The following is a 25371-nucleotide window of genomic DNA, read 5'->3' on the forward strand; positions in this document are numbered from 1 at the left end:
AACTGGAATTTAAAGAGTAGATTTACACAGCTACTTTATGTCAAAAGTATATTCTGATTTATTTACCCTGTAATATTATTTTATTTATTCTCAGCTGCTGACCTGACGTGTGTTTCCTTTAAGTTTCTCATATATTTAATGTTTATTACACTGTTATTTACTTATTTTATTTTATATTAATCCTAAATTGTGTTTTGCACTTGAGTATTCTTAATTCATTCTATTTTATTTTACTGTATTGCTACTTTTTTTTTACTATTGTTTGTAACCTGTTGTGTTTGCAGCTGACACCACCACAAGTTCATTGTGCTGTAAAGTGACCTCCACTGCTCTTGGCAATAAACGTTTCTGATTCAGATTTCTAATCTAATTGTTTTATTCTTCTCTGTGGACAAATAAAGTTTCTTCATTTGGATTTGAATCTTATGTCCAATCAAAATATGTGCAGTCAGATTTCCTCCACAGGTGTCAGTTAAACTCACTAAACAATCAGTGCCTTTTTTATTTATCCCTTTTATATCTACATACTATAATAAATATAATATAATAAAAGTTTGTGTTAAACTGTAGTGATGAGCTGTGACAATTAACAGTCAGACATGAAGACAGTGATTGGGAATAAAGTTTGACATTTATTGATCCCAAAACTCTCAAGAGCAGAGATGAAACACAAGCCATCAGAAATAAATAAGAAACTGTACAAGAGCAAATAAGTTCTTCAACATTTAAGGGCAAAATAACAACACCTGGAACCGGAGTTAAAGATGGAGATGATAAAAACCAGAGTGATAATAAACAGTGATTTACTATATAAAAATAATAAACACTAATAGAAAAACACAACAGTTAATGCTCTTTTCACATCGTTGCCCCTGTGTACAAAAATAGATTTACAGTCCTGGAGATTATAAAGTATAAAAATAGTCCTTTGTTGACTCTTATAAGAGCCGTTTGTCCTCTCTCAGTCCTCTTTACTTCTTTCCAGTCTTCTTGGCCGCTGCCTTCTTGGGCTTGGCAGCTTTGGGCTTCGCCACCTTCTTGGCCGCCGCCGCCTTCTTGGGAGCCGCCGCCTTCTTCACCGCTGCCTTCTTGGGGCTCTTGCCGGTCTTCTTGGCCGCCGCCGCCGCTGGCTTCTTGGCGGCGGGTTTCTTGGCCTTCTTCGGGGTGGTCTTGGCCGCTTTGGGCTTCTTGGCGGCTGCGGGCTTCTTAGCGGCCGCTTTCTTGGCTGCAGCAGCGGGCTTCTTAGCCTTCTTCGGGGTGCTCTTCGCCGCCGCTGGCTTCTTCTTGGCCGCTGTCACCGCCTTCTTCTTGGCCGGCTTCTCGGCGCTCTTCCCCGCCTTGAACGAGCCGGACGCCCCGGTGCCTTTGGTCTGGACCAGGGAGCCTTTAGCCACCAGGGACTTGATGGCGCGGCGGACGTGGGCGCCGTTGTGCTCCACGTCGTAGCCCGCCGCCTTCAGAGCCTTCTTCAGGGCCACGGTGGACAGACCCTTCCGCTCCTTGGACGCCGCCACGGTCTTCAGGATCAGCTCGCTCACGCTGGGGCCGGACTTCTTGCTCGGCTTGGCCGCCGCCGGCTTCTTCTTGGCCGCTTTGGCCGGAGCGGCGGCGGCGGGAGCTGCGGGGGCTGCGGGAGCGACTTCTGCCATTATTCTAGCTTTTTTTCGTCTTCTTTTTGCTGTCAAACAACACTCGCTGTGTGGACGACGAGCTCAGGATCAGACTGATACACGTTGTCCCGCACACCGAGGAGGCACTTAAACACACCATGAGAACCGTGGAGACTCAACGCTGCTCGCTGCTCCGAGCGGCTGCACCAACACCTCACACTTTTGTGTTTTCTCTCGCCACTTAAACTCCACTAATTCACCAAAACACGCACTCCGGTCACCCCACAACACATCCACGGGACACGCAACGAGTTTCTCTCCGTGTGTGGCTCGGATAAAGCTCCGGAGGGGTTTGTGTTTGGATCGGGAAGCCTTCAAACCTCTCCGGGCTGCCGCCGAGAGAGGCTTCGCTCCCCGGCTTTTCTCTCTCATTTCTCCTATAAATGTTCAAAAATCAACCACAAACTCGGATAAACGACTCGGACACAAAGATGACAAGTTTGTCCACAGATCTGCTGTAAAAACATTTTATTACCGATGCTGGTTTTTTATTAAACACACTTTACTTTGGTGCCTGCAAACACACTCCGACGTTGTTTACACCTGCAATGGGAGACAGTCACTGTGTTGATAATCTGTTTAATCCTGCTGCAGGATTTATTTTTACTTCATCTGATATGAAACTTTTTACTTTTTATTACACTAGAATCTCATTGAAACGGATAGAGACTTATAAAAACTGTGATATTTAACTTTACGCAGGTCTGATCCAGTGTTGTACTGTAACTCACTGTGAGCTGCTGCTGTGGCCTCAGGCCTCGGGCTGGGACCTGGATCATAGGTTGTGTTTCATTATGGATGTAATTCATGATAAATACATAAAACATACTTACATTTAACATATATAACCAATGATTTAGTCAGATATGTTCATTAATCAAATCCACAGGCATAGACCCTGCTGTTATCTGGGTCACAGTTGTTTTGTGCTTATTATGCACTACACCTCCTGTTGGGCATTATGGAGGCTGTTTATATAGACCCTTTCAGAGAGTATAAACAAAGACAGGTGTTACCAAGAATACTAATTAAAGCTCCATTCCATTTAGTGTACCAGAGCGTTTTCTAATGAGCCACACCTGTCTTTGTTTATACTCTCTGAAAGGGTCTATATTCCTGAAAGTTTTATGATGTGTTGTGCTCATTTCAGTTGTATTATTAGTAGTAACATTAACACAAAATGACTTGCAATGCACACATTGAAACACACATAACTCATCATAAGTAAGACACATCTGTTATTTTGGATTTTAAGTCTCCAAAATAAAAAATGAATTTGGATCGGTGCAGATTTTTCATCACATCTCATCAACTAAAAAACAAAAGTAAAGAAATTAGAAAAACCAAATGTATTTACAAGCCTGTAGGATTTTGCATAGATTAAGTCACAGAGGGTTTTACATGACATTAAAATCAAAACAACGGATTAGTACAAAAACACAGCAAACACAATGAAATGAATATGAAAGGACTAAACCATTCACTGCCCATTTACATTCAGTACAGAGTCAGTGGTCTTCCACAGAATCACAATGGATGTGATGAGTAATCGTAGTAGTAGTAGTGGTAGTGATGGGTGTGGTCGGTTGGTTTGAACCAGACTGAGTCAGTAACAGGAAGTGAGAACATCTGTTTGACCTAGTAACACGTCAGCTGGTGGAAGTTACTGTACATTTCTGATTCTGCATAGAAATCAGTAGTCTATGATCAATATTAATTAGAAAGCACATCATTAAAAAAATGTAAAAATGCAGTGTTTATAAATATGAATAATATGACTTCCAATGACTATTTTAGCGTTGTTGTTTTTGATTATTATTTAATGTGGGTAATCATATTTAGTAGCGGGTCACATGATTACAGGAAGGGAAGGGGAAGTTTATTATTATGTTCACCTGTTGCTTTCCTTTTGTTTAAGAGAGAGAGGGTGAGTGAGTGTGGGTCGCTGTGTTTTTTGTTAAGCGCTATTTTCTCAGTCGTTGATCACTGTGATAACTTTGGTTTGAGTTCGTAGACTTTATTATGAGTTAATCTTATTTTTTTGTTGATAATAATAATAAACAGTTTGATCTTTATTTCAGAAATCTCAGTGAAGTTCTTTGTCTGGGCCCAGTCTCAGCAGCATCTCAGCGGCAAATAACAAATATCATATTATATGTAATACAATAACATAACTTTCTTCTCTTTTAAGCACTCATTTAGATTCTGACTCATATATTTCCTTATATCCTGTGGTGATATATTCCTGTATCCAGTGTTATATCAGTGACACAAGCAGCAGCTGATTGTAACTTGAAAAACTTGTAAGATTTTTGAGATTTTCTCCTGTTTGTCCACTTGTTCAAACAAACTGGTCATTCATGTTTTTATCTGATGAACTGGGCGACTGTGCAGCTCTAGAGGTTTTACACTGATCCACAGATTCTTTGTGCAGATGAAGAAACAGACGGACGGCCGAGCTTCATGTCCGACACAACTCTGCATGTGAACTGAGGCTCACATGCAGAGTTTAGGTGTTGTGGTTGTTCTCACCACTAGTCAGCAGGAGGGAAATAACAGAGAGGGGAGGGGGGAGTCCAGTCAGGGTCAATAGGTCAGAGAGTTTATCAGAGCTGCTCTGATCTCTGACCTCTGTGTCTCCTCTGATTAACTCAGCTTCATCATCAAACTGAATCTGCTCCAAAGACCCTTGTACATGTTTTATCTATTGTTTTATATGAAGTCAGTGCTTTTAGTTTAGAAAAAAATACACTTTGATAATGAACATTGTTCTGCACCTGTTCTCATGAGGCTGAAACATAACAACATGTGGGAAAACTAAAGGGGTCTGAATACTTTCTGAACGAACTGTAAATCCATGAAACTGATCTACGTTAAAAGTCACACCTGCAGAGTCACACATCAAATAATCAAAGACAGAATACAGAAGGCATCTAGTCCTCTTTAAATATAGTTGTTTGGGATGAATTACATTTAATTCTGAGCAGTGATTAGCTTGGTTCTGATGTTATCACATCAAAATTTAAACAGTTTCACCACAAAGTAAATGTTTAATGTTGTAAATGAACGACTCAATAACAAATTATTCTTATAATTTATATTATAGTGTCAAAACACATAAAAATAAATGACTGATTGTTCTTACAGGCTGATTATAAAGATGAAGGACATGATATGAATGAGTAAAATAGCCAAATAAAACCATATAACAGTAGTTTAATGTAAAACAACAACAGTGGGATAAATGCTGTCTTCATCTATTCAGACCTTGATTCATGCAATGATCATTTAGATGATTGTTGTTATCTTATTTATTATTTTATTACTATTGTTGGGCGTGTGTGGCTTCTGTGTACCTGTTAATCGCCCCCTCAGGATTAATCAAGTGATTTGTGTTATATTGTATTATACTGTTATTATTAGCTCTTATATCCCCACATGTTTTACATCAGTTTTAACTCAACGAGGCTCATGAACAGGAAACTTTGTGTTTCGTTACACTGCAGAGTATTGATTTACATCACATTCAGGCCACATTCATTAAAACTACACTGTGAATTAAATATAGCCTATTTTTTTGTGATTTCTCATTTGACCTTTCCATAACTTCCTGATTTCACCTCATGTTTATTCTAGAGGTTAATGTTATTATTGTGTTCAGGTGACATTTTATTGCATTTCAGCATCTACATCAAACCATTGACCTAAAAACCTAAGTTGTGTGGTTGAACCTTTATTTACTTATTACTGACTTTCTGCCCAAATGTCTCAGGTGTTTCTAATTCACCTGATTGAATCATTTGTTTGTTGCTTCTTTTTATATTTAAATCAATGAACAATTGTATTGATGATGATGTGGTGACTGGTACAGTGAAGTGTAATGAGTACATCTTCCACCTCTGTATCACGGTGTGTTTGTGTGCATGTGTTGTGTTTGTTGAAGCTTTTGTGTCGTGACAGTGATGAATTAATGTTTCGCAATGTTAAAATGACAGTAAATGTGATGACTAATGTTTAATTGTGTGATTAATTATAAGTGAGTAACGGTGATAAACCGGAGAGTCTCGGTCTCAGGAAGTGGCTGAGCCAACCGCTCCGACCGACAAAGTGTGTTTGCAGGCACCAAAGTAAAGTGTGTTTAATGAAAAACCAGCATCAGAAATAAAATGTTTTTACAGCAGATCTGTGGACAAACTTGTCATCTTTGTGTCCGAGTCGTTTATCCGAGTTTGTGGTTGATTTTTGAACATTTATAGGAGAAATGAGAGAGAAAAGCCGGAGAAAGAAGCCTCTCTCGGCGGCAGCCCGGAGAGGTTTGAAGGCTTCCCGATCCAAACACAAACCCCTCCGGAGCTTTATCCGAGCCACACACGGAGAGAAACTCGTTGCGTGTCCCGTGGATGTGTTGTGGGGTGACCGGAGTGCGTGTTTTGGTGATTTAGTGGAGTTTATGTGGCGAGAGAAAACACAAAAGTGTGAGGTGTTGGTGCAGCCGCTCGGAGCAGCGAGCAGCGTTGAGTCTCCACGGTTCTCATGGTGTGTTTAAGTGCCTCCTCGGTGTGCGGGACAACGTGTATCAGTCTGATCCTGAGCTCATCGTCCACACAGCGAGTGTTGTTTGACAGCAAAAAAGAAGACGAAAAAAAGATAGAATAATGGCAGAAGTCGCTCCCGCAGCCCCCGCAGCTCCCGCCGCCGCCGCTCCGGCCAAAGCGGCCAAGAAGAAGCCGGCGGCGGCCAAGCCGAGCAAGAAGTCCGGCCCCAGCGTGAGCGAGCTGATCCTGAAGACCGTGGCGGCGTCCAAGGAGCGGAAGGGTCTGTCCACCGTGGCCCTGAAGAAGGCTCTGAAGGCGGCGGGCTACGACGTGGAGCACAACGGCGCACACGTCCGCCGCGCCATCAAGTCCCTGGTGGCTAAAGGCTCCCTGGTCCAGACCAAAGGCACCGGGGCGTCCGGCTCGTTCAAGGCGGGGAAGAGCGCCGAGAAGCCGGCCAAGAAGAAGGCGGTGACAGCGGCCAAGAAGAAGCCAGCGGCGGCGAAGAGCACCCCGAAGAAGGCTAAGAAGCCCGCAGCTGCAGCCAAGAAAGCGGCCGCTAAGAAGCCCGCAGCCGCCAAGAAGCCCAAAGCGGCCAAGACCACCCCGAAGAAGGCCAAGAAACCCGCCGCCAAGAAGCCAGCGGCGGCGGCGGCCAAGAAGACCGGCAAGAGCCCCAAGAAGGCAGCGGTGAAGAAGGCGGCGGCTCCCAAGAAGGCGGCGGCGGCCAAGAAGGTGGCGAAGCCCAAAGCTGCCAAGCCCAAGAAGGCAGCGGCCAAGAAGACTGGAAAGAAGTAAAGAGGAGGAAAAGAGGAGAGAGGGAGAAAAGATAACAAACGGCTCTTTTAAGAGCCAACACTTAATCTGAGAGCAAAACTCCTACATGTGTTTATATATCGTTATGTTTTTATATTTTATTTTTATACAAAGTGTTTGACAGCTTTATAATATTCATTGATCATGATGGCGATGCCGTCGTGAGGTTAGAGGAACTACCGTGTAGTTATTTATATCTTGAAATTGCCACTAATAGTTCACAACAGTCACAGGTGAGTAAAGTAAATGTAAACGTAACTTGGTAGTGACAGGAACAGATTCTTCTGCGTTTCACCAAAATCACTGCAGCTATTATCTATAATGAGTCCTGACTGACACACCCACAGCTGTGTGAGTGAAGATAACAAGGTTGGAGATTACAGAAGTGGCAATACTGCTGACACTTCTTATCAGTTGCAAGAAACATGTCTGTGTAGGGAAGACAGGCCGGGGATGGTTATAACATTTCTGACATTTCTGTTTGTATCTTGCAGCTCTTTTAATCCAGTGTGTGTGCAAAATGTGAAACAAACTACCGGTAGTCCAATCTGGCCCATGGCCACAGGATGAATTTGACAAGTGGGAAAAAAAAGACAGAAGAGACATGTGTTGTTGAAATAGCACACATAGCAACAGGTTGTTCAAAATATTTTGTAAAAGGATAGTTCATTAGTTAACATGTACTTGTACTTCTTTACTCTACTGAAATTCAAAGTAAACAGCGAACAACTTGGATGAAAAATATCTACATTGGACACTAGGGCTGGGCCGATATGCTTTTGTGCCGATTTGATTCTCTAACGATTTTTGGGTCCAGATTCGATTTAAATTGCGATTCTGATTAAACAAGTATTGCAATTTCAATTATTGTGATTTTCTTTCCTTAAACAAGAGCAGGTTGACCCAAACACTTGACGATACATCATAAGTCATATTTATAAAAAACAATACACACATCACATCAGTTTGTCTGTTGTGTTCGTTTGTTCACATAGATATCTGTGAACAAAAAAACACAACAGGCCGGTTCGACTTTGTCGAGTGTAATGGTACAGAATACATGATCATACAATAAAGTTTGGTCGTCCCAAAAAAAAAATAAATAAATAAATTTAAAAAAAAAAAAGAAATCGCCAGAAAAAAATTGCGATTAATATAAAAATCGATTTTTTTGGCCCAGCCCTAATGGACACACAATAAACATGATGTAAATTTGATGAGTTAACTACAAACTTTCATCTCTAAAATCTATGTTTTTTCCTTCTAAAACTTCCTCACATATGGAAATAGGACTAAACTGAGCATGAATCAAGTGATTCTTAACTTGTCCCTGATTACATCCCCGGTCTCCCCTGGTGTAGTACTTATTACTTGGTTGTGACAGTGGGAACTGATTTCTCAGAGTTTCTCTAAAATCACTGCAGTTATCTACAGTGACACACCCACAGCTGTGTGAGTGAAGATAAACAAGGTTAGACATTATAAGACAGCTACAATATCGACATATTTTATCAGTTACATGAAACTGTTTGTCTAAATGATCATTATATTATTTTATTCCCTTGTTTTAGCGTAGATGAGCTCCGCAGGACAGCAGGATGTGTTCATTCAGTCTGTGTGTGTGTGTGTGTGTTTGTGTTCCTTACAATTTATTTAGTCTTAACTTGACAAACAATATTATTGTCTGATTATTATAATGATATTATATAAGAAACACTTGACTGCTGCTGTTTTCAGTGAGTCAGTGGAGCATTTATTCAGTGAGGAAGATTAATGAATTACTTCTCTGTACGTCTATAAAAGGACAGATAGTAAAGAAAAGGTACATTGATAATTGATGAGGAATCTCCACCAAGATCCTGTTTATTGATCAGTACAGGATAGAAAAAACACCTGGAAGAATATTTGTTAACAGTGACACATAGATGTGATTTAATTATCTTCTTTCCTCTCTGGTGTTGTTCATGAGTCTCCTCTGTACTTTCCTCTTCTCTCTGATTCATGTGTGACTTTTGCTTTTTGTTTTTAGTTTGTGTCTCTTTTCAGGACACTATTGTATTCCTAGGAATTCTTCTTCTTCTTCTTCTTCTTCCAAGGAAGTCATACTTCCCATGGGTGAAAACTCACCAAACTTCACAGAAACATCCGACCCCATGCCAGATTCACTCAACTCCAAGGACATGTGCCCCCCCCTCCTAGGGGGGGCACAATAAGTGTTTAAATTTAAAAACTTTAAAAATTCCTACCAAACCAACGGTACATGCTACCGTTTTAAAACTTTCACCACAATGTAGCCTCAATACTGCTGAAACTTTTGTCCACTTAAACTCATTATAAATTATGAAGTCCATCACTCTGTTTTTTTCAATAACTGTAAAACTTTTAAAGGAGTCATCACCCGGAAATCGCATTTTTCCTTGTTAAAACATGTATACTGGTGTTGGACCTCAGTGGAAACTTGCCTGAAAACCTGGGGTTTGAAAGTGGCTGAGTTTTTTCGTTTGGGCTCTTTGTTTAAAGCCCCTGACACACCGCCACGACGCTTCCTGACGCGTCCCGACGCCGACGGCTTTGGCCGACGAGTCTGTCGCCTCTCGTCGGGAGAAAGGAAAAAGTGAAACACACTGCCCCGACTGCCGACCAGAGTGACTGAGTGGCGAGGACTCCCCCATAGAAATACAGACCAATACAGACCAGGGGCAGCTCTGCTCACTGTTCATTCAAACAAACTAATGCCACTGCCACAGTTAATTTCATCAATGAGACTAACATTAATCTCCCCAAAACAATTTAACCAGCCACGTTTTAACAGCGCTAAAGCCGAAATTAAAACAGTTTTTAGCAGCTTACTGCTGTGGCTCGGTTGCCGCGAATTGGCGATAGCCGATGCTAATTTCTGTTAGCCCGTCTATGGTGTTTTACCTTACACGTTAGCATTAAGCTAGCGGGCTTTATATGCTTAGTTGTGAGCTGTGTGTGTTTTGAACGTTGTTTCAAACTATGTGGGTTTGATTGAACATCTTTGATGTTTAAATATATATTTATATTGCCACTTAATATATTGCTTTACTCCTCTTTTTATTTTGTATACCATTTTTACTGTAGGACAGGCTATGACACCGCTTCTATTTCGTATAGGCTTCGCCCTCTAAGAGCTATCGCTGTTGGGTTTATCCCCGCGCGCATGCGCAGTCCTGAAAAATTTCTTTCGCGCCACTGTGCCCTGCACAGTTGCCCCTACACGGTCCGCATCATGACTATATTACACCTGCGGACCCGTGTATCTGCTCCCATCTTTTCTTCAGGCCGGCCTTCCCCCTCGTCACCTCGCGGCGCTGGACATCTTCCGGCCAAAGCGCTGCTTAATGACCTGCCCCGCATCATTAAGACTGCAGCTGCGGTGAGGAACATGGCTGTACCGGCTGACCCTCCGGCACCACCCGGCGACCCGCTGGACGTCTTCTACGGTGCAGAACCTGCTCGGCCACGCCACCCCGTGTGGCCTCGCGTACAGCAGCTCCGACCCTTCCTGGAGCCGGGGAAGCTCAAGGCTCCAGTCTCCCGCTACGAAGCCTTCTGCAAAGTAGACGAGCTGACGACATCCGGTTTTCCCGCCGTGCCGCCGCTGGAGGAGAGTCTGGCCGCCATCCTTCTCCCCAAGGCCTCCTTCTTTGAGAAGCGGAAACCTGTCCCACCTGCTGCTCGGGACCAGATCACGGCTCGTCTCACCGACCGGTCGCACCAGTGTGCTTCCCAGTCTGTAGCCGCTGCCAACAACCTCGCTCTCCTTTCCTCCTCCGTGTCAGCGATGGCGGCCCAGCCCGGAGCCTGCAACCCCGACGTAGCCGCCGACATCGGCAGAGCAATGTCCGCCGCCGTGACCCTCTCAACCACCGTGACCGTAGCTCAGGCACGCATCATGGCTTGGCAAACCATGCTGCAACGAAACAGAGGGCTGCGCCTATACTCATAGAATCTGGGGTTACAATACGTAACCAACGATCTTCTCCACGTTGCCACTCCAGCACGCTCCCTCAGATCTTCCTCCTCTCTCCACCTCACTGTCCCCCCTGCTCTCCTCAGCACCATGGGGAGCAGAGCTTTCAGTCGCTCTGCTCCCGGACTCTGGAATTCTTTACCATCTCACATCCGTAACATTGACTCTCTCCCTCTTTTCAAAACAAAAATCAAAACCCACCTGTTTCAAATTGCCTATCCACCCCACCACCCCCCACCCTAACACTCCCCTTTTATTCTGCACAGTTTTATTTATTTGTTCTTTTCATTATTCATTCTTACTGATGTGTTTATTGTTGTTTATTCTGTGCTTTTTAATGTTGTTTATTCCGTGCTGTGTGTTTTGTTTTGGTATTGTTTATTGATGATTTATTCTGTGTTTTTGATGATTTTAACTGCTGTAAAGTGTCCTTGAGTGGCGTGAAAGGCGCTTTCTAAATAAAATTTATTATTATTATTATTATTAGATTATGAACAGAGTGTTTACTAAACATTATTTTGTTCATACAGACAAGGTGACCTTTATTTATCTACAGATTTTTAAGTTTAATTCATGTTAAATTAGAAAACAGTTTGAGGCTTTTATTTTGTAAATCCCACAGACTCTTTTTTTTTCATCAACTTTATTATTGCTTTACAAAAAGGTAAATTCATTATTGATGAGGAATCTCCATCAAGATCCTGTTTAATACAAGATAGAAAAACACCTGGAAGAATATCAACAGTGACACATAGATATGATTTAATTATCCTTTTCCTCTCTGGTGTTGTTCATGAGTCTCCGCTGTACTTTCCTCTTCTCTCTGATTCATGTGTGACTTTTGCTTTTTGTTTCTTAGTTTGTGTCTCTCTTCTTCTATTATCTCTAAAACAAAAACCAGACAATAAATAATCACATAAAGGACAAATACCTAAAACACACTTTGTTTAAAGATGAAATAGTATAGCATAGTAATTAATTCATGTCCCAGCAATTTATTAAAGTCATTTAAGAATTTAGATTTTTTTTTTAAAAAACAGCTTTAACTGGTTAAAAAATATAATAGAGCCACATTTTTGTTTGTAAATGCTCAGATTATGAACAGAGGGTTTACTAAAGACTATTTTGTTCATATGGACAAGGTGACCTATAATTTATCTACTTAGTGTTAAATTAGACAATAGTTTGAGGCTTTTATTTTGTAAATCCGGAGCGGAAGACGCGAGCTCTCTACAGCAGCTTGACGTCAGCAGCTCTGATTGGTCGGTTTCTCTCGGGTTCAGCGTGGCCAATCAGCGTCGAGCTCGGCGCCGCTGCTGCATATATAAAGACGGAGTCGCCAGCGGGAAACCACTTCTCTTCAACTTTTCGAAGATAAAAACTAAACAAAACTCATTAATTCAACATGTCTGGACGTGGTAAGACCGGAGGAAAGGCCCGGGCCAAGGCCAAGACCCGCTCCTCCAGGGCCGGCCTGCAGTTCCCCGTCGGCCGTGTCCACAGGCTGCTCCGCAAGGGAAACTACGCCGAGCGCGTCGGGGCCGGAGCTCCCGTCTACCTGGCCGCCGTGCTCGAGTACCTGACCGCTGAGATCCTCGAGCTGGCCGGAAACGCCGCCCGCGACAACAAGAAGACCAGGATCATCCCCCGTCACCTGCAGCTCGCCGTCCGCAACGACGAGGAGCTCAACAAGCTGCTGGGAGGAGTCACCATCGCTCAGGGAGGCGTGCTGCCCAACATCCAGGCGGTGCTGCTGCCCAAGAAGACCGAGAAGCCCGCCAAGAAGTAGATGCTGCTTCCCTAAAGGAGACTGACCAACAAACGGCTCTTTTAAGAGCCACACACACATCAATACTGAGCTCAGTCCTTCAGCAATACACCTCACACTCACTCAACTATATCAACTACATATGGTTCATAGGTTTACTATCTAACACTGATCACTCTTTATAAACACACTTTACATTACTTCTATGTAAAGTTTTGGCTTTATATTTGGATCAAACTGCAACACTGAAATAAAAGCACTCAACAAATATGTTAATTTTACATGAATACAAGGTGTGTCAATTTCAACAAGGCTGCACTTCATCCCCTCACCACCAGTCACTGAGTCTCCATAGACTCGTGTTTAATTTCTACAGTAGTGAAGCCACAAGAAGCCTTGAAGCTTTCTGTCCAACTGGTTCAAAACAGGTTAAAAGTTTTCTCCAATTCTTACTGACAGATTTTTCATCATTTACCTCCATAAAGTTCAGCTGTTACAGCTTCATGTTCTCACCTAAAAACATCCAACAACCACAAGCTGCACTTCCTCTCCTCACCACTAGTCACTCAGTCCCCAGTCCTGTTGTTCTTCTGGGTCAAAGTGACCTAATCTGTTCCCTTCCTCCATCCTTCCTGTCTCCCTTTCTTCTTTTCACAATCCCTTTCCCTTCCTTCCTTCCCTCCCTCCCTTTGTCCTTACTGCTTCTTCCTTCCTCTTTTGATTCAGTTGATCTGTTCCCTTCCTCCATCTTTCTATCCTTCCTTCTGTCCTCCCTTCTTCCTTCCTTGAACGAATCTGTTCCCTCCCCCATCTATCTTTCCTTCCCTTTTCCCTTCCTTCTTTTCCTTCCTTCCTTCCTTCCTTCCTTCCTTCCTTCCTTTTCCCCTCCCTTTGTCCTTCCTTCCTTCCTTGACCCAGGAGGACAACAGGAGGGTTAAATGTTTACAGCACAAATCTACACGTTTACAGTCTGATCCAGAAACAATTTCCTCTCTCTCCACATCATTTCCTCCATCATCACTTTACAGGAGCTTTTTTAGATTTTATTCTCACTCACTTCTAACACAGTCAGGAGAAAAACCTCAGCAGCTGCTGCTCCACAACAACAATAAACTGGACTTAGTGTTGTTTATCTGTGAACCATCAAACATGAAGGAAGTGAACACACACAAGGAAACTGACTCTGGTTTGTCTTCACTCTCAGTAACTAACATGGAAACAGAGAGCGAGAAAGAGGGACAGAGAAGGATTAAACAACTGAAATAAAGGATAATAATAAATAAATGGGGGATAAATCACACCCAAATTGATAAGTAAGTGCATGTATGTTGATAAACATAAATATTGAAGAATAATGACATACCATCTGTATTTTGACTGAACAGACTCTAATGGTCTGTCTTATTGTCACTGTGTCAACTGTTCTTCAGTTCATTTATTCTGCTTTGTCTTCATTTTACCTATTTCACACTCACAAAATCAAATGAATGAAATAAACTATGACAACACTAGATCTAGAGAACTGGTGTCACAGACTTCAGATCTTCACTTTACTTTCTGTGATGTTGATTATTTGATGATTTAAAGGGACAACGAGGAGTTTCTATTCGGTTATAAAAAAGTCTCATGTTAATGTGGATGAATCTACGTTACCACTTGTTAATGGGCCCATTTTAGATAAATATATCGTTCTGTCTCTATCGTTATTTTGTTATTATTAGTGGTGGCGACCAGCGTTTCCTTTGTGGCGAGTCATGAGAATAACGCCGCCGAATCACCGTTTATGGTGGGAACTACGACGGTATGTGATCGTCTTCCAACCATGGCCGTAGCCAGCTATGAGGTCACCGAGGTCCGGACCTCGGTAAAAAATTTCAGTGAGAAAAAAATTGAAGAAGCCACAGCCTAAATAGCATGATAACCATATCGGTCATCTTACTTTGAAACAACATGCGGGAAGTTGATGTATCGGCAGAACGCAGAAAACTTGAATTGAGATGACAGGCGCCCTGGTTAAAACGTGTGTGTGTGTGCATGGGGGTGCCGGTGTTGTGTCAGACCGGTTCTGCTCCGTTTGAAAGGCGAAGGAAGCCTGTATGTGGAAAGACGTCGCCTCCGAGATCCGTAGAATGTGTATTATAGAAGAGAAGCACACATTTCAGGACCACTGACTATAGTGTCATGTGCTCTGATTTTCAACCTCTTATAGGCTCAATACAATACTGTCAAGTATTTGCCCCCTCCCTGATTTCCTACTTTGTCACTGTTGTTTAAGATCAACAAACAACTTTTATTAGACAAAGATGACCCAAGTAATGCAGTTTTTAAATGATGATTTCATTTACCAATGAAGACTTGATATAGCCTACTGTAAATGTAAGGCAAGGCCAGGCACACGGGCACGAATGCAATTAATAATAATAAAATGAAAATTTAAGTGTGACAAATCTGCAAGAAAGTAAGAAATCCGGAAGGGGCAAATACTTTTTCACTACACTTTATTTAATGGAGAGGGAAAAATAGGCTACCTGATGTTCTCAGCTATAAACGGTAGGTTAATTAATAAAAGGCTGAAAACCACAGGACATTTCCTGTTTGTCAGAGGTATAAAGCTCAATCAGCCTCCTTTCATATCAAATGGGTCTATAATAATAATAATAAAGTTGGGGCGGTGTTTAGCTCAGTTGGTAAAGCACCTGCCCCATGTGTTCAGGCTAACAGTCCTCACTGCAGGCGACTCCGGTTCAAATCCAGCGTTGATCGGCCCTATCCTGCATGTCATTCCCCCCCCCTCTCCCTCCCATTTCCTGCCTAACTACTAACTAGAGGAGTCCAAAGTGAAGCATATTTTTTTGTCAATAATGTGAACATTTTCCACATGTTCACATACCCCCCACCACCCCCTCTGGACCTCACCAATTTCAAAACCCTGGCTACGGCCCTGCTTCCAACCTCTGACTTTAATTCTTGATGAATGAAAACATGAGTCTGTCTTGCGCCGGTCAAAGAATTTCACGGTGCGGAGGCTCATAAATGTAGTGAAAACACTTCACTTTTCCTAAACTCCTCGTTGTCCCTTTAACTGTTTTTGAGCTCGTGTTCATATTTGAACCATCAGCAGCATTTGCCGCGATCGACGCTTGACTTTTATTTTGAAGGAGCTGTAACCGGAAACGCGCAGGTTGCCATGGCTCCAGCTTGAAGGAGAACCGGTAAACATGGCGGCCCGAGGCGGAGCTGCGTGTCCTCGTTCACGTCCGCACTCAGCCTTCAAATAGCCACGATCCCGTCCAGACTGTTAGCAGTTTTTCTTCGGATCAAACTCGAACTAAAGCGACACCATGAGCGGAAGAGGCAAAGGAGGCAAAGGACTGGGGAAAGGAGGCGCCAAGCGCCACCGTAAAGTCCTCCGCGACAACATCCAGGGCATCACCAAGCCCGCCATCCGCCGTCTGGCTCGCCGCGGCGGAGTCAAGCGCATCTCCGGTCTCATCTACGAGGAGACCCGCGGGGTGCTCAAGGTCTTCCTGGAGAACGTCATCCGCGACGCCGTCACCTACACCGAGCACGCCAAGAGGAAGACGGTCACCGCCATGGACGTCGTCTACGCCCTCAAGAGACAGGGCCGCACTCTCTACGGCTTCGGAGGTTAAACACCACAACTAGACAACCACCACAACACAACGGCTCTTTTAAGAGCCACACAACCACTCTACTGACAAAACATCCTCTTATATCATCATTTATAAATATAAACCTAGAATAATTTATTTCTAGCCCCCTAATTTGGTGGTAAATGTTTTTACCAATTATAGAAACAAATAAACTATTAAATTTGCTGTATTCTAATGCAGGGTACAGGTTTTGATAATAAACCCTGTGTGACTTTCTACTAATGAAGTGTTGTTCACTTATTTTCAGTGGGATGCGTTTTAATATTTATCATAGGTGTACATAAATAAGGGAACTCTCTTTAAAGGTTAAAGTAGTTGTGTGGCTAGTTTAAGAGCCACACAACTACTCCACTGACAAAACATCCTCTTATTGTATCATTTATTCATCATGAGATATAAACCTAGAATAATCTGTTTCTTTAATCGTCGTCTACGCCCTCAAGAGACAGGGCCGCACTCTCTACGGCTTCGGGGGTTAAACACCACAACTAGACAACCACCACAACACAACGGCTCTTTTAAGAGCCACACAACCACTCTACTGACAAAACATCCTCTTATTGTATCATCATTTATAAATATTGAGATATAAACCCAGAATAATCAATTCTTTAATCACAATGGTGTTATGTTTTTACCAAGAAACGCCCATAGATTACTACTTTACACTGAATGTAGGTTACAGCTGTTAGGTTAAAAATAACAATGTGACTTCCTACTAATGAAATGCTGTGATTCATTTTCAGTGGGATGCAACTAAATATTTATAATACTTACTAGGAGTAAATAAATAAAATATCCCTGCATCACAACCATAGCCTATAAAAAGATCACAACATGGAGAGAAACAACCATCATAACTACACATACACAACAGCTCTTTTAAGAGCCACACAACTACTCTACTGACAAAACATCCTTTTATATTGTGTCATCTATGAGATGATTTTATTATAGTTTATGTCGTTAATTTCTGGTGTTCACATCATAAACGTCTGAGTGAGAACAGCTGTATCAACATTTATAGTTGCCTACATGAACACAATTCATTGCAATTGTTAAGCCTTACTGCTGCATATTAATTTAAGTGATGACTGTAGGTTTAAAATGAGCTTTTTGAATTGGTACATACAGTATGTTATGATTTTTTTTTTTCAGCAAAAGCATCTCTGAGTTAATATATAAAACACTGTGGCCTTACATAGAAGGAAACTCCTGCTACAACACATTGACTTGACCATGTTTAGGTAGATGTAAAATAAAAGGGAAACCCCAATTAAATATTAGGACAGTTAATGTGTAATAAATATCATGAATGAACGCTACTATTAATGGTAAATGTCATGTATTATGTTGTAGTACTAGTCACCACTAGGTGGGGCTATATAGTTACAAGGACTGTGTTGTATATGTTGAAGTGGTTCTTTTTACAGTCTATGGTACTAGTAAACACTGTTCAGTCTGATTCAAGATCATTGACTACTAAATATTACAGTAAATAAGGTGTTGAAAATGCAACAACTCACCATAAACTGCTAAAACTTATAACATTGCCACTTATACAATGTATGAATGGCAATGTTTTAAGTTAACAACTTTAACTTGTATCATATACAAGATTAAGTTGTTACAGGTGTTTCTTTTCTGTGACTGCTGAATGAATCCACTGCTAAAATGAACCTGAAGAATCAGACAGCAAAATAAATGTTATAGTTTTATAGTTGGCACTGAAAGTACAATAGAACAGAGTGTGATGAAAACAGATGTAATCACTGTGCAAAAGGTAAGAAAATAAAGTGGAGCTCACTTTTCTCCATCAGTTAGATTCACTGGATCTAATTATTCTACTGTAGAAGTGAAAACCAGTTCTACAGTAAAACACTGCTGGAGGACAGACAGGTTCACACTGAGACTATTTCATTTACTCCTGTACAGGTTCATGAACAAAAAGTTGAAACACAGAAAAAACAACCACAAGTAAAAAAAAAAAAAAAAGCAACAAACAAATTCAAACATTGTACTTAACATGTTTCTGAGTTTGTGGCTGAACTGATCCAGCTCTGTGAGTTCAGACCAGTGTCACATTAGATACAGACGTGATGTTACATTAACTGATCACTTTCTCGTTTCCTGTGATTGTGCAAAATAAAACTAACATCCACTGGATTGAACAGTTCAGACAAGTTTCCCTATGACACCAGAGCCTGAACACATGAGCCCCACGTTAGGAGCAAATCAGTGTTAGATACTGATCAGGAACTCTGCAGACCAGACTGAGCAGATTTGTCCGTCATGGTGAGTCACTGACCAGTTATAGAGGGTATATTATGTTGTTTCCAGCTTATTTTTGCATTTGTGCTTTTAAACTTTTATTATTTTATCAACAAAGTCTGCAATACACAGATTAAATAGCTCAGAACAGTAACAGTGGAGGTACATTCGCCTTTTGGATCAGAGAGTGTGGCTTGTTTGTGATTCCCCATGTTGCTGCTCAGTCAGTCAAGATGTTAAGTGTCAGTGTGGTTGTGCAACTTTGTTATGAAACATAATATACAAACTGCAAAAAACATATGCAACAAAATGACTGGTCCAATGTTGTAGCATAGCAAAATTGTACTATATAGTAATGGAGGAATATTTGTCTATTTTTAAATGTTTCGCACTGCGCAAAAGACACTTTGAGTCTTGAAGCTTTAAAAGATGTTTGTTATTTCTATGTTGCTGCTGTGCTCAGACAGTCAAGATGTATAGTCAGTAAATTTGTGGTTGTGTAACTTCACCTTTTTTATCAAACATAATATACAATAGTGTTGTGACGTTCACGAACAAACCGATTCTATTGAACGGCTCGTTAACATGAACGATGGGAACCGAGTCACAGCTGGGAACCGTTCTTTTTTTTTTTTTTTAACATCTCTGTATGTTCATAACAGTCGATTGAAGCTGCTCCATTGGCTACGTAAGTGGCGTGCAAACTCAGATATTAGTGGGATATCTAATTTTGTATTATTTTGTTCCAAATCTCACCCCATTATTTCCAAGATAGAATGAGTTACCACCAGGCTGGCTTCTTAAAACGTAATAAATATTTAAAAAATCAGTCAAATGAGCCAGTTTTTTGAAAGGAACGGCTCACCAAGATCCGGCTCCCCTCAAAGAGCCATAAATCCCATCTCTAATATACAACCTGCAAAAAGCATGCAACAAAATGACTGGTCTATAATGTTGTAATCCCATCTATACAACATTATATTATATAAAGTAATGGAGGGACATTTGTCTTTTGGATCAGAGTGTGTGGCTCGTTTGGGATTCCCATGTTGCTGCTCAGTCAGTCAAGATTAAGTGTTGTGGTTATGCAGTTTCACCTTTGTTATGGAACTATACAACCTGCAAAAAAACATGCAACAATACGACGAGTCCATTGGTTACATTACAATAGTATGTTATATATAGTAATGGAGGAATATTTGTCTTTTGGATGTTCGTGTGTGGCTCTTAAAAGAGCCGTTGGATGGTAGTTGTAGACCAAGAGGAGTTTACTTGGAGCTGGTGTACTTGGTGACGGCCTTGGTGCCCTCAGACACGGCGTGCTTGGCCAGCTCCCCGGGCAGCAGCAGGCGGACGGCGGTCTGGATCTCCCTGGAGGTGATGGTGGAGCGCTTGTTGTAGTGAGCCAGACGGGAGGCCTCACCGGCGATGCGCTCGAAGATGTCGGAGACGAACGAGTTCATGATGCTCATGGCCTTGGAGGAGATGCCGGTGTCGGGGTGCACCTGCTTGAGCACCTTGTACACGTAGATGGCGTAGCTCTCCTTCCTGCTCTTTCTCCTCTTCTTGCCGCCCTTGCCGGCGGTCTTGGCCACAGCTTTCTTGGAGCCCTTCTTGGGCGCGGACTTTGCTGGTTCGGGCATGGTTTGGTTTGTTCTGAATCCTCAGAGTGTGACGAGTCTCCGCTGCGCTGCTGCTCTTCTACACGGCTCATGCAAATCAGGCTGCGCCGTCGCTGCTCTGCTATTGGCTGATTCTCCGACGCGTCACAAAGTAGCGGCGGGACCCGGAAGTGTTTCAGCAGGACACGGACAGAAAAGTCTTTGTGCTCATGAAGCTTCATTAGATTTTATTTTATTTATTTTACCTTTATTTTACCAGGCAGATTGCTTGAGATAAAAAAATTAATTAAAAAAAATATTTTTTCCAAGCAAGGCCTGGACAAGAAACATGTTCAACTCCAGTTTATGTTTAAATAAACTTAGATAGATAGATAGATAGATAGATAGATAGATAGATAGATAGATAGATAGATAGATAGATAGATAGATAGATAGATAGATAGATAGATAGACATCTTTATTGGTAACATAGAGAATGTTTTAAAAACAATAAAACATACGTTTTGTTTTGTTTTAAAAACAATAAAACATACGTCAACACAACTGCTATCAAAGGGATAAAAACACAAAAAAGCTGTCTGCTTATTTCCACTTAACTTCTGTTTATACTTTTACTTGTTTTATACTTCTCTCCCTCTTATTGTTTCCAAAAAATACATTTAAAAGCTTCTTTTTTTTTTTTTTTTTTTTTACTATTTAGGGAATTAACCAGTAATTTATTTACACAGATGCACCATTAGAAGACAGTATCAACAGAAAAACACTAGCGAAGCTTTGTGAGGTTTAAGCCAGGGTTAATGAAGCATTAGAAACATGTCCAACTCTGGTTTATGTTTAAATATATGGACATAAAACTTTAGTTCTGTTTTATACTTTTACTTCTTGTATACTTTGGTTCTCTTTTCTTCTCTCATGTGAAAATCCCCTCTTATTGTTTCCAAAAATGAAACTAAAAGCTGCAGTGTATTGAGTATTGTAGAAAAAACCCTACACCTATGAGTGTCTCTGACTCCACACCCCACTGCTTTACCTTATTGTATTACCCGATCTTGTGTAATGCCATTCACTTGTATTACGGTGCTTCCTTCCCCATCACACCTTCTCGTCTAGGTCTTTGTTTCTCTGTATATTTTGCATTTCCTTTACCTCTTGATAATTCAGTTGCATGTATGCTTATGTTAATTCAATCCTATCTGGCCATCACAACCTTGAGATGCAAATGTGACCCCCCTCTTGGGTCAGTCAATCGTCACAGACCCACTGTGTGTCAGTAGCCTCACCGTTTTCTGGATTACTACACTCACCACACCTTTGGAACCTGGACTTTCTTCATGTAGTATTGAGTATTCATGGAATAAATGTGTTATATGATACAATACAGTTCACTTTCTATGCCAAAAATGTTTATCTGTGACTTCTACAGAGGAAGCAGATCTACATGTTTCTCTTACTTGGACAAACATTGATAAATAAGGATTTTTTGTTGGTGGTGGTGGCAAAGAAACAGGGTTAACTCTGGTTTATGTTTATTAATAACAGTCATAAAACTTAAGTTCTGTTTACTTAATTATTAGTGTCTCCTCTTTAGTTTAGTTCTCAGCTCTTCTACCAAATGGAAATTCCCTCTTACTGTTAACAAAAATGAAACTAAAAGCTTCAATGCATACAGTGCTAAGGGAATAAATGTTTAATGATACAATACAGTTCACTTCCTGTGCCAACGTTGTTCATGTGGGCCTACTAGTGAGGAACCAGTTAGATTACAGAGGAACTATGCAGGATCTTTAGCTTAACTCTGTTACATGTTTACCTGAATTAAACAGCTTCGGAGTAATTGTGATGGTTAAATAGATAAAGATCTGTTCACATTCATAGGTCTGTTCATTCAGTTCTCAGCTCTTCTCTCAAATGGATATTACCTCTATTTGTTTCAAAAAAATGAAACAAAACATTCTATGTATTTAATTTGGGGAATAAATCTGGTATATTGTACAATACAATTAACTGTATATGCCAACACTGTTAATCTGGGCCTACTACAGTGGAACCAGTTTCATAAGCAAAATCAAATGGCCCAAAAGGAAAAACACTACGGACACAGGGTAAGGTTAAAGTTTAGACATTTAGAAATGACTATGGAAACACACAGCAACGATTCCCACCCACTGTGAACCCGCCTTTCCTGAGTGTATAGAGGTCACAGTCCCAATCAGCAACAGTCACATGCTGTATGTAAATCAGGCTGCGCTGTTGCTGCTCTGTGATTGGCTGATTCCTGACACGTCACCACGGACGTCACCACGGACCAGCTGAACCCGGAAGAGAAAGAGAGTTTACTTCTGTTTACGATGGATTCGACCAGCTAGCTCTCTCAGACCTACGAGTGACAACAAGATGTCGGACGAGGGGAAATTGTTCGTGGGAGGCCTGAGCTTCGACACCAACGAAGACTCTCTGGCCGCGGCCTTCGGCGAATACGGAACCATCGAAAAAGTAGATGTGATCCGAGACAGAGAGACGGGGAGGTCTCGCGGTTTCGGCTTTGTGAAATACGACAACGCAGAAGACGCAAAGGATGCAATGGACGCCATGAACGGCAAGACCCTCGACGGCAGGTCTATCCGTGTGGATGAAGCAGGAAGGGGCGGCGGCGGCGGCGGCGGGCGCTCCAGAGGAGGTTTCGGATCGGGTCCACGCGGCGGCAGATTCAGTGGTGGTCGGGGCGGCGGATACAACGGAGACCGGGGCTACGGAGACCGGAGCTACGGCGACAGGAGCTATGGCGGCGGAGAGAGGAGCTATGGCGGCGGTGGCGGCGGCTATGGCGGCGGAGGCGGCGGCTACAGGAGCGGCGGCGGCGGCGGCTACAGAGATAATAGAGGACAGGGTGGATACGACGAGTAAACATCTCCCTGATTCAAGATCATCACTTTGGTTGGCTGTATTTCAAAGATGGCGCTCCTCAAGAAAAATGTCCACGTGTTATTGCTCACCGTAGTTTTGTAGGCCTCGTTCTGTTGTAGTAGGCCTAAGTTAGCTCAAGCATGTAGCCTAGCCACGAGTTAGGCCGGGTCATTCCTTAACATACCATGTTACAAATTACAGTTCGGGACTCTTTGCATTGCTCAATTTGGCATCTTTACTGCTCCGAAAAATCTTTAATTACAATACCCTCCATCTATAATCTGACTAAATCCACAAGTCCCTATTTGGGGGCTCAATGACTCAATGGACCACGTGGCTTTTCGTTGAACAGCCATCACCATCGCTGTAGACTTTTTGTCCAGCATGTTAAAGTGTTTCCTCATTTCATTCCTTAGTTTTTGAGTTTTTTTTTTTTTTTATATTGAAATATCCGATGGGGCTTGTTTTGGTTTTCTTTTTCAATTTCCCAAAAGAGTGAATTCCTTTCAGACTGGTTAACTACACATCCGAAGTGGCCGGCTGTTCATGATGTTGCAAATTGCAGCATGCTACAGTCTGTCCAAGGTATCTTCTGTGCTCTGCTCAACATCTGCATTTTAAATGTGCTGTAAAATGGACTAATCTTGTTTAAGTGATCTTTGTTTCCCCAAAGTAATATCTCAACCGGGAACAGTTTTGTACTTTATGTTCTTTGTATGATCAACTTTTTTTTTCTTTGTCAGTTTGGCTTCATGGAGCCTATTAAAAAGAAGTCTACGAGAAAAAACAACAACTTCTGTTTCCGTTTTTAGTCCGTAAACTGAGTACTTATTTATCTTCTTAAATGATTTATATGCCTCTTTAAATGACTTTGAATTGTCTGGTGTATGAACTGTGTTATACAAACAGGTTTGCCTTGCTATTACTATCTTCTTTCACAGTGGATGATTTTCAGCTGCTGCAACACTGAGTCCAACTGATAGAGACACAGTTTAATCTGCAGGAGTATAGTGAACTTTATTGTCAATCACACTATGTAATTGTCAATTACAGAGTATCAAAATTATGTTTCCCCAAACTCCATGTGCTTAACATTTCAACATAGGGAAGAGCCTCAGTATGAAGTTACCTGTGAAAAACCAAGACAGGTTATATATATCTATTATATGATTTGAGCATTTGTTCCCATTTGTGTGGCAACGTTATTTTGGTAACACTTTACAATAAGGGTCCCTTACATTATGAAGCATTAATTAACTGTTTACAGATATATTAACACTCATACTTAGGATCAAGAAACACATTAATTAATGTAGCCTATTAGTAAGCAGTTAATTAATGTTCACTACTAAAAGTTAGTTAATAAATTTTTATGTAATAAGAAAAGTTGAATTATGTAATTAGTTATCACAATGTATGCATTACTCAGCATTAATTAACACATTAGTTTATATATTAATGCTTAATGTACTAACTAACGTTAATTAAGGGACCCTTATTGTAAAGTGTTACCGTTATTTTTGTGGCCATAACCTTACATTAGCTAGCTCAGTATTGTCATTTTAAAATGGAAATTATATGCACAGCAACACTTATGTTAGATGAGAGGATCATATTAAGCTATAATGGGAGGTTTTAGATGTGAAAATGTGAGCATCTGCTATCAATTTGAATAACACACCAACCTGATGATGTCTTTGAATAATGTGTGAATAACACGGGTGCATGAATAAAGTATTGACTGTGATGCTAATGATTTACCAACTACCTGAGGGCAGTTTGGATGCATACATCCACAGTCAGGTGACAAGCTTTACACGACTTGTTGGTTTTCTGGTGTCACATTTAATTCCTTAAAGCAGTGGTTCTCGACCTTTTCCGGGCACTAGACCCCCTGCATATCTTTTTAGCAACCCTGAGGGCCCCACCTCACTCCCTCACCATTTAAAAAAAAAAAAATCCCAAACCAATTTGACAGAAATAGAAGTAGCCTTTTTAATTGCATCATTGCATATTTATTATCGGTTCTGAAGGCAAATATGCGATTTCAATGCTCTGTTTTTCAGATATTTGTAACAAACAGCCAATGTATGTACTTTATTGAAATAACAAAT

General features: G+C 41.4%; 6 protein-coding genes and 1 pseudogene across 8 annotated transcripts in view; 5 read left to right on the forward strand and 2 right to left on the reverse strand.

Annotated features, from left to right (window-relative positions):
• LOC146962289 (histone H2B) overlaps positions 1-25371 on the forward strand; it is a 200559-nt gene that overhangs the window by 8262 nt on the left and 166926 nt on the right. The gene's annotated exons all lie outside the window — the stretch shown is intronic.
• Positions 613-1711, reverse strand: LOC146962292 (histone H1.11R-like). The gene has a single exon (XM_085769439.1). It carries the CDS (start codon positions 1647-1649, stop codon positions 972-974), a length of 678 nt encoding a protein of 225 aa, XP_085625565.1. The 5' UTR covers positions 1650-1711; the 3' UTR covers positions 613-971.
• Positions 6257-7031, forward strand: LOC146962293 (histone H1.11R-like). Its single transcript, XM_085769453.1, has one exon. It carries the CDS (start codon positions 6326-6328, stop codon positions 7001-7003), a length of 678 nt encoding a protein of 225 aa, XP_085625579.1. The 5' UTR covers positions 6257-6325; the 3' UTR covers positions 7004-7031.
• Positions 12409-12835, forward strand: LOC146962294 (histone H2A-like). The gene has a single exon (XM_085769385.1). The coding sequence runs from the start codon at positions 12424-12426 to the stop codon at positions 12805-12807; it is 384 nt and encodes a 127-aa protein (XP_085625511.1). The 5' UTR covers positions 12409-12423; the 3' UTR covers positions 12808-12835.
• On the forward strand, positions 15987-16442 carry LOC146962295 (histone H4). The gene has a single exon (XM_085768898.1). It carries the CDS (start codon positions 16128-16130, stop codon positions 16437-16439), a length of 312 nt encoding a protein of 103 aa, XP_085625024.1. The 5' UTR covers positions 15987-16127; the 3' UTR covers positions 16440-16442.
• LOC146962296 (histone H2B) lies at positions 19930-20387 on the reverse strand. Its single transcript, XM_085769445.1, has one exon. It carries the CDS (start codon positions 20372-20374, stop codon positions 20000-20002), a length of 375 nt encoding a protein of 124 aa, XP_085625571.1. The 5' UTR covers positions 20375-20387; the 3' UTR covers positions 19930-19999.
• Positions 22694-24029, forward strand: LOC146962297 (RNA-binding protein 3 pseudogene; annotated as a pseudogene). Its single transcript, XR_015035096.1, has one exon. The product of XR_015035096.1 is annotated as an RNA-binding protein 3 pseudogene (transcript).

Source organism: Trachurus japonicus, chromosome 23, assembly GCF_045865225.1.
Source record: "Trachurus japonicus isolate A0001 chromosome 23, Traja_1.0".
Lineage (NCBI taxonomy): Eukaryota > Metazoa > Chordata > Actinopteri > Carangiformes > Carangidae > Trachurus > Trachurus japonicus.

Bases quoted from the DNA above. Each gene is read 5' to 3' on its own strand.
- LOC146962292 (XM_085769439.1), bottom strand. From the start codon at position 1,649: ATGGCAGAAGTCGCTCCCGCAGCCCCCGCAGCTCCCGCCGCCGCCGCT.
- LOC146962293 (XM_085769453.1), top strand. From the start codon at position 6,326: ATGGCAGAAGTCGCTCCCGCAGCCCCCGCAGCTCCCGCCGCCGCCGCT.
- LOC146962294 (XM_085769385.1), top strand. From the start codon at position 12,424: ATGTCTGGACGTGGTAAGACCGGAGGAAAGGCCCGGGCCAAGGCCAAG.
- LOC146962295 (XM_085768898.1), top strand. From the start codon at position 16,128: ATGAGCGGAAGAGGCAAAGGAGGCAAAGGACTGGGGAAAGGAGGCGCC.
- LOC146962296 (XM_085769445.1), bottom strand. From the start codon at position 20,374: ATGCCCGAACCAGCAAAGTCCGCGCCCAAGAAGGGCTCCAAGAAAGCT.